Source organism: Manis javanica, chromosome 16 (assembly GCF_040802235.1).
Source record: "Manis javanica isolate MJ-LG chromosome 16, MJ_LKY, whole genome shotgun sequence".
Lineage (NCBI taxonomy): Eukaryota > Metazoa > Chordata > Mammalia > Pholidota > Manidae > Manis > Manis javanica.
In genome coordinates, this window is record NC_133171.1 from 54407276 (window position 1) to 54421132 (window position 13857).

Below are 13857 nucleotides of genomic sequence, written 5' to 3' on the forward strand. Positions count from 1 at the left end.
CTTCAGATAGCTCCCATATCCCTCTTTGAGTCACTAGTGCCCATTCTTCTCCCTCACTTTAGGCAACCCATAAGTTAGGTTATCCATATGGTAGCAGACTTGGGAGAGGCTGAAGCAGTGATAGCACAGAAGGAAATATGGTCTGCTACTCAGAGGAAGAATTTAAAGGGCCCCTTGAAGGTCACAGGGACCCAGATGTGGGTTGATTTAATAGGGGAAGGAGCAAACAGAGAGAAATTAGGTGGGTAGTCAAATAGAATCTTCCTGGAGCTATGGCAACAATTGAAACTGGAGCAGCAGTTCTGGCTGTTGAGACAAGCAGAGGCTAGAGACAGAGCCACAAGTCTGGCCTGTGTGTTTGTAAGACTTCCTGCTAGAGAGTGAGCCAGCCTCACCTCAATCCACACAGGAAGATCACTGGAGGACTCGGTTTGACTGAGGGGAGGGTTGAGGTACCTGCCCTGAGGGACTTGGAGGGGGACCAGAGGTCACACGTTGAAATATCAATGTATTGGTACCCAGTGAATGTTCAGCACATGCCAGCTCTGGTAGACACAGGAGCTGAATGTTTACTGATTTATGGCAACCCTGAGTGATTTTCAGGGACACCCCCCCCTCTGTTATAGTTGGATACAGACGTAAGGCTATCAGAGTGAAACAAGCCTGAATCCCATTGGGAATAAGGCATGTACACCCGAAGGAGTTTACTGTGTATATCTCTCCCATCCCTAAATATATTTTGGGGATTGACATCCCTCAGGGCCTATGGTTGCTGACCACTGCAGGTGAGTTCAGACCGAGGATATGTGTGGTAAAGGCAGTTCTGAGTGGACATGCTAAGCACTGCCTGTAGCTTTTCTTGTGCATCAGCAGGTGACTCATGCCAAGCAATACAAATTCCCTGGAGGGCATAAAGAAATTGGAGAACCCCTCCAGGAACTGGAAAAGTGGGTATTATAAATCCCACCCATAGTCCCTTCAGTTCTCTAGTGTGGCTGGTGAAAAAGTAGGATGGGTCCTGGCATATGACCGTGGATTACAGAGGATTGAATAGAGTCATCTCCTCTATTGCATACCTGATGGATACCCTGAGTCATGACCTAGGAACCTATCATTATGTTGTGGATCTTGCTAATGCCTTCTTTTCCATTGAAATAGAACAAGAAAGTCAAGAACAACTTGCGTTCATGTGGGAAGGATGGCAGTGGGCTTTCACTGTCCTTCCACAGGGATACCTCCACAGCCCACCATCTGTTGTGAGCTTGTAGCCCAGGACTTGGCAGCATGGGAGAAACTGCCAATGGTGCAGCTGGACCGTTATATTGATGATTCTCTTTCAGATCTAGAAGGTGCAGCACCTAGATTGCTGCAACATGTACAGTAGAAAAGATGGGCTGTGAACAGCTCCAAGGTTCAGGGACCTGGTTTGTTAGTCAAATTATTGGGGGCTGTCTGGTTGGGGAAGACTAAAGTTATCCCAGAAGCAGTCATAGATAAAGTCCAGGCCTTCCCTATCCCTGCAATGTGGCGTTGTTACAGGAGTTTTGAGTCTTTTAGGCTACTCGAGTGTTTATCTTGCACCTGGCACAAATTCTGAAGCCCTTATACTGTTTCGTTTATAAGAGCAGGACTGGGATGACACATTTGTGTCTGCTTTTACCGCTTCGAGGAAAGTCCACCCGCCGCCGGTACCTGCCGCGGTCAGAGCTGTTGCGACCGCACACCGCGTCTCCTCGCGGGTCCTCGATCTCAGCAAAGGCGAAGGGCGGCCCTCCACGGCAATTCTTGAGATCGGAGTCGCGGAGAGCGCCGCATTTGCAGAACACGCCTCAGTGTCCTTGGTTCGCATGTCTGGAGTTAAGTTACCCTCGTAGATGTGGTAATTGTTGTTCCCTGCCGGGCCACGAATCACACCACCTCCCTACAAGGCGGCCACGAAAAGCGCGGACCCGGGCACCGGCCTGGCCTTCACACTGAGCCTAGCGCTTGGCGCAGCGAGCCCGCAGGACTCCACATCTGCCCCATGGCAGAGTGTTTCTGAGATTTATCCTTGGTGCCTGTATCAGATTCTTCCTTTTTTTTTTTTTTTTATCAGGGAGTGGTGTGCTAACATGTGGATACATCTGTTTGTCATCTATTCTCCTACTCATGAACATTTGAGTTTTTCCAGTTCAGGTACAATATATTTAAACCAGAATTTTTCTCATGGCATTTACCAGCTTTAAAGTGTTGTCATCTGGTCATTGTCAGCTGCATAATGCAATTAACCAAAACTTGAATTTCTTTTTTTGTTAGTAATACCTTCTGGCTGCCCATTAGAATCATCTGGGGTGCTTAAAAAACAAAAACGCAACAATCAGGCCACACCTGAGACCAATTAAATGAGAATCTCTGGAAGTGGGGCCCAGAGGCAGTGGTTTTGAAGCTCCCCTGGCGATGGCACTGTGTGGCCAGTCGGGAGAGCTCATACATGGTCTTCCAGAGACTGGGCAGGCTGGGAATGTTGTTCGCTAGTCTTTCACTTCCTGAAATAACTGCATCGCACTCCTCTTAAGTCTGTATTTTTTTTCTTCTCTTGAATTTGATGACATTCAGATTTCATCTTCTCTCTACTTGTGTCTTTTCTTTAAGGGCTTTTGTTTTCCTTCCTAAACTATTGTTCAGTTCCTTCTTACAGGCTTTCCATGTCCCCTTTACATTCTCTTCTCTCTCAGTTCCCCCAGATAACAGGTAGTTTTTCCTTGCACTGACCCTGAAGCCTTCTAGAAGATTGCATTTTAAAGCCCTGGCACCTCTTCAGGTAAGTTCTCTTTTTATGCATTGATTTATTCAAAATTTGTCTCCTAATAGGTGGAGCATCTTCAGGCTCATTCATGTACGGTCTTATTCTGTCCTCTCCTTTGCTGTCTTGTTGTTTCTTTGCTGAGCCTTGACCCTGACATTCTCATTCACCATTGCTTCAGTTCCAGGGTCTTCTGGGTTTTGCTGCTTGCTCCTGTATGGATCTTGGGAAGCTGCAGATGGGACATCTTTCCCCACTGTCGTGGCTGTCTGTACCTGACCCAGAGAGCATTCCCTCCAAGGGTGAGTACTCCCTCTACCTTGCTTCTGTGCCTCCCAGCTGTGGATCTAGAGCAGTTGAGTTCCAGGGGCAGAAACTTGGGCAGGAGGACTGAGAGATTCCAGTGTCAGACTGGGGCAGGGTAATGGGTGTTTAAGCCCCAGGTTCTGGCAATAAGGCAGTGGTTGGTCTGTTGAGATTTGTCATTGTAATGTTGCCTTGTGTTGATTTACGTTGTCTAGCTTGAATATCTAATATAGATTGTTTTCCTTTTTTAATGATTTCCCACCTTAAATCTTATATCTGGGGCTTCTTTCTTAGGTCCCTGCAAGGTTGCAAAATGTAAAATTGATGAGACAGATGTAGAGAATTTAAAAACAATAATAAAACAGATTAGCTTCTCTGTTTTTTATTGTAAAATGTTGCACTGGCAATCCTAAAGCATGGCAGTGATAAAATGCTCCTCCCACTGCCCCCCAAAATCTTTTGCTACAATTGCTTTGGTCATTGTTGAATTTCAAGTAAAAAACAAGTCTATCTGTGTGCTTAAAATTAGCACACTTCTGTTATTTATCTTTAATAGTCTGCATGGAAGCTAATTTGGAGAATCCATGATATATACAGAGGGAAAACTCCCCCAACACAGGCACATAAACTCTGCTGCATGGGTTCGTTTGGAAAGCACATCCTTAAAGGTTTGAAATCCTATGAGCTCACTTCGATTGTATTTTGTGTCTCCAGCCCAAATGTTCTAGATATTCCTGTATTTAATTAGTGAATATGAAACAATGTCACAGTGGTTGGAAAAATGAGGAAACAGAACTGGAATCACTTCAGTTTTGTCAGTTTATGTCAATTTTGCCATTCTCTGTCTTACTTATTTCGCTTAGCATAACACATTCCATCTTTGAATAGGATTTCCACTGCTTCCTCTTTGATTATTTATCTTTGATAGAGATGAGTTTTCAGGTGGAAGAAGAAGAGCTGGGGCCCTTTTCTAGGCCAGCCAGAATCTTCTTAATGGCCTGGGGTTATTATAGCCTTTCCTTTTCCCCAGCCAGTGGAAGCCAACAGCCACAGGGATAGTCACAATGCAGAGCCATTAGTATTGGCAAAAAACAGCAGAGTAAGGATTTCCAAAAATTCCTTCCTCCATAAACGCAATGAAGCAATGAGGAAACTAGCAGAATTAACTTTTCCAAACTCTGGAAATTAACTAAAGGCTTATGGCAATTCAGGAAGTGCTTATGCAAGAAAAATAGCTGAATTTCAGTAAGAACAGAGAGCTTTTCAGTGGTTTTGTTAGCTTTCTGTGAAATACACATAACAAAATTTACCATCTTAACTGCTTTTATTGAGGTACATAAATAAAAGACACCAATTTAGTGTACAGCTCAGTGAATTTTGCCCCGTGTGTACACTCATATAACCACTACCAGATCAAGATATTGAACATTCTCACTAGTTTTTTTCCTCTTCACATATTTCACCCATATACCTACCTCCCTCTCCTCTGGCAACCACCAGTCTGTTCTCCATGTCCGAGTCCATTTCTGTTTTGTTTGTTCATTTGTTTTGGTTTTCAGATTTCACATGTAACTGAAATCACATGGTATTTGCCATTCTCGTCTTACTTATTTCACTTAGCATAACACACTCCAGGTCCATTCATGTTGTCACAAATGGCAAGATTTCATCCTTCTTATGGCTGAGGAATATTCCACTGTATATACGTACCTTGTCTTTATACATCTGATGGACACTTAGGTTGCTTCCTATTTTTGACTATTGTAAATAATGCTGTGATATACATAGAAGTGCATGTATCTTTTTGAATTAGTGATTTTGTTTTCTTCAGGTTAATTCCCAGAAGTGGAATTATTGGTCATATGGAATTTCTACTTTTAGGTTTTTGAGAAAACTCCATACTGCCTTCTATAGTGGTTGCACCAATTTACAATCTCACCAGCAGTGTACAAGGGTTCCCTTTTCTCCATGTACTTGCCAACACTTGTTATTTCTTATCTTGCTAGTATTAGTCACTCTGACTGGTGTGAGGTGATATCTCATTGTGGTTTTGATTAGCATTTCCCTGATTAGTGATGTTGAGCATCTTTTCATGTGTCTGTTGGTTATATCTTCCTTGGGAAAATGTCTATTCAGGTCTTCTGCCCATTTTAAAATCAGATTATTTGTATTTTTTTGGTGTTGAGTTGTAGGAATTCTTTATATATTTTGGATTTTAGTCCCTTATTATATAATTTGGAAATATATTCTCCCATAGGGTAGGTTACCTTTTTGTTATGTTGATGGTGTCCTTTGCTGTGCAGAAGCTTTTTAGTTTGATGTAGTCCCAATTGTTTATCTTTGCTTTTGTTACTCTTGCCTGAAGAGACAGATCCAAAAAATATACTGCTAAGGCCAATGTCCAACAGTGTACTGCCTATGTTTTCTTCTAGTTTTATGGTTTCAGGCCAAACATTTAGGTCTTTGGTGCATTTTGAGTTTATTTTTGTATATGGTGTAATAAAGTTTCATTCTTTTGCAGTCAGTGTCCAGTTTTCATTCTTTTTCATGTAGCTTATATCCATTGATATGTTCGGTGTTAAAGTCCCCTACTATCATTGTATTGTCAACTTATCCCTTTATGTCTGCTAATATTTGCTCTCTATATATTTGTAGTTGTTCTTATGTAGGGTGCAATAGGTATTTACAATTTTATGTTGTAACAATTGTTGGATTGATCAATTTACCATTACATAATGCCCTTGTTTGTATTTGTTTTAAACTTCCCACAAGCTGTAAGCTGCTGGAGGAAAACTTGCAGAGCGGCCTGCCATGTGTCTGGGTGGTGGATGGACAGCTACTATTGTGCTGAATTGAAACTGACCATTCACCTCTTCCTCTGAAAGTTGCAAGGGTTCAACAGACTCAAGAGCTCCAAAACCGTCACATCAGAGTTTGCCAGTGCAATTGTTTAGGTGGGGAGAGAGTGCTCCCTATTCTGCCATCTTCCCAGAGTCCTCCACTTCACATTCTGTGTTCAGGCTGATGAACTCTGAGATATCATCACGACTAGAAATAGACAAGATCAATATGGCCTGAAGACAATAGATCCATTTTGCAGCTATGCTGCCCTTAAGTCAAACTGCTGCTGGTTTACCACCTCAGGGAATTCAAGGTCACGGTCAGGTTATAGGAATTGCTAGAAAACCATGTGGTTCTGGCCTCCACATCTCAAAACAAGGAATGAAGGGCCACTGAGATTGAGATGCAAGGCTGCTTTATGAGAAAGGGCAGGAAGCCAATTTGAGAATTTACTAGTACTAGCTTGGGAATGGTGTACTAGGGGCTAATATGGGGATGAGTGAAGAAATGAATGAGTGTCTGGACCCCAGTAAGGGTCAGATGAGTACTAATTATATATGTTCAGGTTGTTGTCTTCTTTAGGAAGACTTTGGTGTCTGTAGAGGGCAAGTATACATGTGGGCTTAAGTTTTAGACTGAAAAGATCAGGAGTTCTGTGTGGAACCATGAGGGTGAGAAGATTATCAAGTAAGTTAGTAAGTAACTAGAACTAGTCATTGCATCCCCAAATAATCATTGCTACTTGTTCTTCCCCAACCCAATCTCCTTGATCAGAGACCTTTAAGGGGATAACTTTAAAGCCAAGTCATAATGCCTACAGCAAAGTGTTATCTTACAAAAACACACAATCCAAAGCAGAACCAGACCTGAAATATTTACTTCAAGAAATAAATGGCTTGGACATTTGGTTTATTTGTAATGTGTCAACTGAGCCAAGTTTGAAATACATATCCCAGGATTCCTTCCTTGTGTAGTTTGGGTTAATAAGAACCCCACCATGTAGTGTGAGACTTGGAAGGTAGAAACAATACAGCAGCCACATTTCTATATTCAGAAGGTCAGTGGAAAGAGGGTTTAAGTTTCCAGCACATAGTAAACACTCAATAAATGGCAGTTTGACCAGTTTTGGCCAGGGGCTGTAGGACAGCTTTTTCTGCACACTGTTCTTAGGAGCGGATACTCTATCCTTGCTACTGCCTGGCAGATCACCGAAAATCTTACTACTTGCCTTTGGTTATATTAAAAGGGTGGAGTCCCTCCAAGCATGAATATTTAAGTGCTTAAAATGAGCAGAGTGCAGTGGAAAACCTGCCTATTCTTGCTCTTAGCAGATTCCAAGGTGGTGGGTGGTTCTTTTCCAGATAATAGGATCTGAATAGAGTTAAGAACCCAAACACCAAATTCCTTAAACCAGAGCATGCTTTTAGAAAGTGAAACATGCCTATCCTTTACATATTGGTGAATATCCCACCTTATTTTTACTCCAAAGTAGAGTATGAGCCCTATGCTCTTGTTATTTTTCTGTTAAATGCTTGGGGATTTTTAAGGAACTACCAATATCTCATTCCATATGCCAAGAAAATCATGCTTCAGACTAGAAAAAGATCTATTTTGGAATTGTCTAAGGACATCAGGCGACCTGATGACTGTGGGCTGGCCACTTCACTGTTCTGGGTCCTCCAAGGCCCTCAGGGGATCCCCACATCATGGAATATGCTTCAGTTGTCCCACCTATAGGTGGCAGCTCCAACAGGATGCTGTCAAAGGTCTTCTTGGGAGTTAGATTCAGTGCTGTCCCTTTTATGCAATGTATTATTCAGGTCACATATGCAGACTATATGCAATTATAGATCAAGATAAATTATGCAAATAGTGTCTAAATTACTGTACCGTTTCTATATCCTTCTCCCCTCAAGGAAATGTCAGATAGGAGAGAAAAATCTGAAAGGAAGCATTGCAGGTCCCCCAAAATTTTTTCAAGCCACTAGCATCCTTTAATGTACACTTGTCAGTCATTGCTATGCAAACACATAAGTAGCCATTTGACAGAAACAGTATACAGCCAGGGTGGGGAATTCTGACGTTTCGGATTTTTTAACTCAAATTCAGTGATGTGTCATCAATGTTGGTGAGTTTCCCATGGTTGCCAACCTCAGAGAATGCATCATGCTAAATGGTGAGTTCAAAGAGCTACTAAAATGGTCAAGTATGGACAAAGCTCTTCACTGACATGCCTTATGCTCTGCCTTGAATTCCCCAGGTTACAAATTTACAGCTGGCAAACTTTCTCTGGTTCATCCTCAAGATTCTTAGTATAATAATAAATTTGCTTAGAAAAATCATGCGAAGGAATTATGTTATTGCCAAATAATTCAGCAGCAAAGGGAAAGGAGTATAATTCAAATCCTGAGATGATGCAAAGAATTCTATGGAAACGAAGGTGCCTGCAACCTGCATCAATCTGTCTGTGGCCACGGCACTGTGGGAGAAAGGTACGCCACCACCCCAGCCCCATTCCACCTTCCTTTTGCAGTGTGTATCAGGACTTACAGTATGTGTGACGTCATCTCAGGCCTTCCAAATATGTAACTATGATTACTGATGAAATGTGCTACTTAAGAAAAAAAGCATGCTCAATACAGACATCATCTGACATACCCTTACTTAAAAAAATGTATTTATAAAGGGCACTTAAACCTCTTCATTTTCCAAATTGAACTTACCTTACAATCTGTTAAAATGGTGGAATATTCACTGGTTCATGAAAAAAACAGAATCCTCGTTTTTCTGATTATTTGGTTCATTTGAACATAGATGCGTCATTCCACCACCCTTTCACCCCATGCTGAAGTAGTGCAGCAGAGCAAAGAGCATGGCAGTACTGTCTTCTACCAGTTCTCTATTGTCTTTTTCAACTTGGCCCCTACTATGATTTTCCACCCAAAACTGCCTTTCTTGAAGACTACTAACACCAAGAATAATGGAAAAATCAGTCTTTTTGAGTTTATTTAAGGAACACACAAAAAAAGTACATCTGAATGATTAAAAAAATTTGTTTTTAATTCACCGTACATTCCCTCACCACTCCATATGTGGTCTACAAGATACATCTGATGATTTCTAGACTGACTGTTAAGATTACTGAATTTGATACAAGAATATGTGAAGTTTCTTTTTCTTGAGTGGTGATGGGCACCTCAATCACTGCTCAGAACCACTCACACACCCTTTCCTCCACACATTCCACACACTCTTGCCCTCTCCCCCCCATAACACACACTTAGGAGACAGGATAATCTAATTTTTGGAATATTTTTTTTGTTCGTTATCTGCAGAAAGCTCTAACTGGCCTTTTTAGGATCAAATCTCAAACTTGGCCTCACTGGCGTCATGCTCTAGTCAACAGAGCTACAAATACTAAACAGTTAAACAAATAAGCAAAATAAGCTTTTGCTTTTCATATTTCTTAAGTGAGATTGGGGCTTTTAAAAGAAATATGAAAAGACACAAAAGTGTAAATGGGAAATTAAAGGATTTTAGTTATTAAAGGAGAAAATTAAAATTTAATTCTGTTTGTTCCATGGAGAAGAAAACTGGTATAAAAGGAAATACCTTTATTTTTAGGTTTTAATATGGGTCCTAACCTAACAATGAAGGGGTTTGTTAAAACCACCATAAAGATAAAAACTAATCTAAAATATAATTGCCAGTGTTCTTTAGGGTTTAACAAGTGAGATGTTCCAGGTTGCTGTGAATGTTTCCTTGGGTCACCAATGCAGTCCCATGAGTGTTTCTTAGGCTGTGGGAATAGAAAGCTGTGTTTAATTTCATTTACCCATAAGGACTAAGATTCAATCACATGTATATATTTAAGACTTGCCCTAATTCAATGCCCAAGTACTGGAGATTTAAATTAGGTAAAACTGTGTGGGAGGCTTTTTTCAATTCTTTTTCACAATTCACACCAGAACAAAGAAGCTATCAGTATAGAAAACTACTGTGTGTCAAACCTGCAAGGAAAACCCTTAGTGTAGAAGAGCAACTTATATTTCAACCCCACAGATTTTGTTAAAAATTAAGCTACTTTAGAAGTAAAAAGTCAAAAAAAATTTTTGCATGATAGGAGTGTAAATAATATTCCATAAACCAGTATACATATGTTTATGAGACAGTAATTTTAAAAAGACAACAAAAAAAGCTGCATGGATCCTAAATGTATATGTAAATAGATCCACTCCAGGTCAAAGATATAAGAACAAGTCTTAAATTCTTAATAGCAACGGTAAGAATGGAAGTAAGAAACTGAACAGTAGCAATGCCAGCAGGCAGGGCGTACTCAATATTATTTCCTAAAAGGAACAGAGAAGGGGAAAAGCACAATTCTGATTGTTCTTTTCACATTCCAGCATCTCAGAACTTCATCCAAAACAGGGAAAGCTAATCCAGGAACTCTGTTTGCTCATTATCATCAATGAAGAGTGTTTGAGTTATTTATGACAGAATTCCTCCTTCAGAGCGAAGCATGTTTGGTGGAGACCCCCTCTCGCAGGGGGGCTGGCTTACTAAGGGAAGGAATCATGGGGCTAAGGGAGCAAGTGGTGGCTTCTGAGGTTCTGGCTTTCAAGACTGACTACACTGCTGTGGAATTGAGGGGACCCCAGACCCCTCCACCATGGGTTCGGTTGGTTAAAAATTCAACAGGTTGCATTTGTAGCACTTCAGTCATTTAAAAAAAAACAAAACCTTGTGCTCCTCTCCCTCACCCAACTGTAGGAAAGGAGAAATTCATTAAGTGTTTGTTTAAAATTCTGTGCAGTGCTATTAAAGTTCGGTCAAATGTAAAACCTAACATACAGCCCCAAATTGTTAGGATTATCTCAAGGGACCTGAACTGGATATTCAAAGTTGACATAAACTGAAATGAGCTGGACTTAAGCTGTTGGTTGGGTCTCCCCACTCCAACAGTCATTTCTGGTTTGGTCCACCTGGAGGGGTCCCACACCAGCCCCGCAATGAGAGCACTGGGCAGCAGCACGGTGGCTACTGGTTTTGCCATTGGCTTCTAGAACCACACAGACTATAACAAACTTTACACTGAACACTGTTTAGTCCTGAGTTGGGTGAAAGCCCAGGGAGGAGGGGGCCAAGTTCATCAGGGCTCTTCCCCCCTTTGCCTGATGTCATACAAGGCCTTCAGCTTTCTCTTCCATTGCTGGACTTCCTCTTTCTTTTTCATTGGTGACACCTTCTAAAGGCTTCTTGCCTCCTGCTTTACTGGCTTCCTCCTGACGAAGATACAAGAAATCAACCGGGTTAGAGAAAAAAGGAGTGACATGTTCAGGTCTAAAACAAGAGGGCACTCTAACCACTTCTCAGGCTGCCTGGGTGGGTAAGTCAGGGCTATGCTGCAGAGTGGGAACTTTCACTTTCCTTGGTTAAATGACTGGCTTGCCAGAGGGACAGCTGTTTAATAATCAAGTCCGTGTGACAGGGGGTTGGGGACTGGAGGGTGAACTCAGGACCAGAATTCAACTTTGCTGTAGGGAAGGCTGACCTACATCACATTCACCAGGTTGGCTGCTGAACCTCAAAGTAAAGCGTATGATGGTGGGGCTTCCCCATCGTAGTCCTCTTCCTGGGAAAATCGGAGGTCTCAACAAGGAAGTAGTATGTTCCTAGGGAGTTCATTTTTCTCACCTCTTGAATGAACATGTCAGCATCTCAAAACTATCTGTCTCATGAGCAGAAAAGCCGTGCTGGACCTCAGAAATCATATTTCCTATTGTGCCTCAGATTATCCACCTATCCCGTGCACTATGCCTAACCACCTCAGGGGCAAGGCCAGTTCTTGATCTACCTGAAAAGCAAGTGGGTTCTGCACATACCTTTGCATCCTGCTCTGCAAATTTCTTGAACATGTTGGCGTATATCCTGCGGTCCCGCTCGTTGTGCTCCTTAGCCTTTTTCTGGCACATGGAGATCTGCAGTCTTGCGGCCTTATTCTGGGGGTTTACTTCCAACACTTTCTCGAAGTCGCCCTTGGCTGACTCAAACTCATTCATGAGCAGCTGGGCTTCACCTCTCCTGTACAAGCCCTTTTCACTGGCACTGTCCAGTCCAAGGGCCTAGGAACAGAGAGTCTATATTTTAGAAAGGATGAAAGTTACTTGTGGGGATTTTAAGAAATTCAGCATTTAACTTACTAAAGCTTTCTGGCCAAGGGAATTGGGAAAAGTGTACTGATACCCAAAGAAAACAAAATCCCTGATTTGAAAATATACATACATCCCTGTGTCTATCGCCCAAGCAACCTAAGTATCCATCAATAGGTGAATGGATAAAGATGTGGTACATATACACAATGGAATATCATTCAGCCATGAAGAAAAAAGAAGTCCTGCCATTTGCAACAACATGGATGGATCTAGAGGGTATTATGCTCAGTGAAATAAGCCAGGTATTGAAAGACAAATACCATATGGTTTCACTTATTTGTGGAATATAAAAACAAAAGCAAAACAGAATGAACAAAATATAGCACGGGACTCATAAACACTGACAAATGACTGGTGGTTACCATGGGGCAGGGGTTAGGGTGGGTGGGTGGGAAGGGTGAAGGGGATAAAGAGGCACAAAAATTCTCAATCATAATTTAAGTTGGCCATGGCCAATGATTCTGTAACATCTTTCTATGTTGACAGATAGAAATTGCACTAGTGGGGGTGAGGATTTAATAATATGGGCAACTGCTGAACCAATGTGTTGTATATATGAAACCAATATAAGACTGTATATCAATGATACTTCAATAAAAAATTATTTTTAAAAAGTGTATTGAAGACAAGTGCCAAATGATTTCCCTCATTATGGAGTATAACAACAAAGTAAAACTGAAGGAACAAAACAGCAGCAGACTCAAGACTCCAAGAAGGGACTAGCGATCACCAAAGGGGAGAGGTGGGGGAGGGAGGAGAAGGGGATGGAGGGGTATTATGTTTAGTATCCATGGTGTGGAGGGGTCATGGGGAAAACAGTGTAGCACACAGAAGGCAAATAGTGAATCTGTGGCATCTTACTACACTGATGGACAGTGAGTGCATGGGGGTATTGGGGGGACTTGATAATATGGGTAAATGTAGTAACCACATAGCTTTTGCATGTGAAACCTTTGTAAGAGTGTATATCAAATAATACCTTAATTACAGAAAAGTGTATTGAAAAGATGGGGCTCAAGGCGAATACATCCTGTTGATCAAAATACAACTACCCAAATTAATTTCTGTATTTTCTGTAACTTCTATAAAGATCCCAAGGGGACTTAGGAAGGGGCTCTTGAGAAGCTCATTTTAAAGTCTAATGGAAGAACAAAATGCCCAAGAAAGGCTAATAAAATTTTGGAAAAACAAAAATAATCAGAGGAGCCTTGACCAACCAAAGAAAACGACAGACTACATCAAACTACTGAAATGAAAGCAGTTTGATTACTCATCTGTGGACGAACAGGTCAGTGGTACAAAACAAAGCATTCAGAAACAGATTCATGTGTCTGTTTATGAAGATTTAATGACAAAGATGATAATGTCAATCAGCAGGGAAAGGATTAGATTTGTAATAGATGGTGCTGAGACAGTGGTTATCCACATAGAAAATAAGAATTAAATTCTTACTTCACACCATAAACACAAAAATTATTTCTAGCCCAAGTATATTTACATGGAAAAAAAAATTACCCATAAAAATAAAATAGGGTTATTTTTTAAAAAAGCAAACCTTGTTGTAGTAGGCTTTGCAAGTACTAAACAGGGCTATTTTTATAATCTTAGGGTGGGGAAGACCGTCCTAACTAGAAAGGAAAAGATAGATTTGGCTATGTAAATATTAAAACTTCCTTTACAGAAAAAGATACCATCAACAAAGTTAAAAGACAA

General features: G+C 41.2%; 1 protein-coding gene across 6 annotated transcripts in view; it reads right to left on the reverse strand.

Annotated features, from left to right (window-relative positions):
- Nucleotides 1-8907: 8907 nt before the first annotated feature.
- LOC140846898 (peptidyl-prolyl cis-trans isomerase FKBP5-like) overlaps nt 8908-13857 on the reverse strand; it is an 89495-nt gene continuing 84545 nt past the window's right edge. For all 6 annotated transcript variants that reach the window (XM_073225096.1, XM_073225097.1, XM_073225095.1 and 3 more), the window contains 2 exons: nt 11815-12054; nt 8908-11214 (listed from right to left, as the gene is read on the reverse strand). In XM_073225096.1, coding sequence (XP_073081197.1) covers nt 11110-11214; nt 11815-12054 — 345 coding nt within the window. In that variant the 3' untranslated portion in view covers nt 8908-11109. The remainder of the gene's footprint in view (nt 11215-11814; nt 12055-13857) is intronic.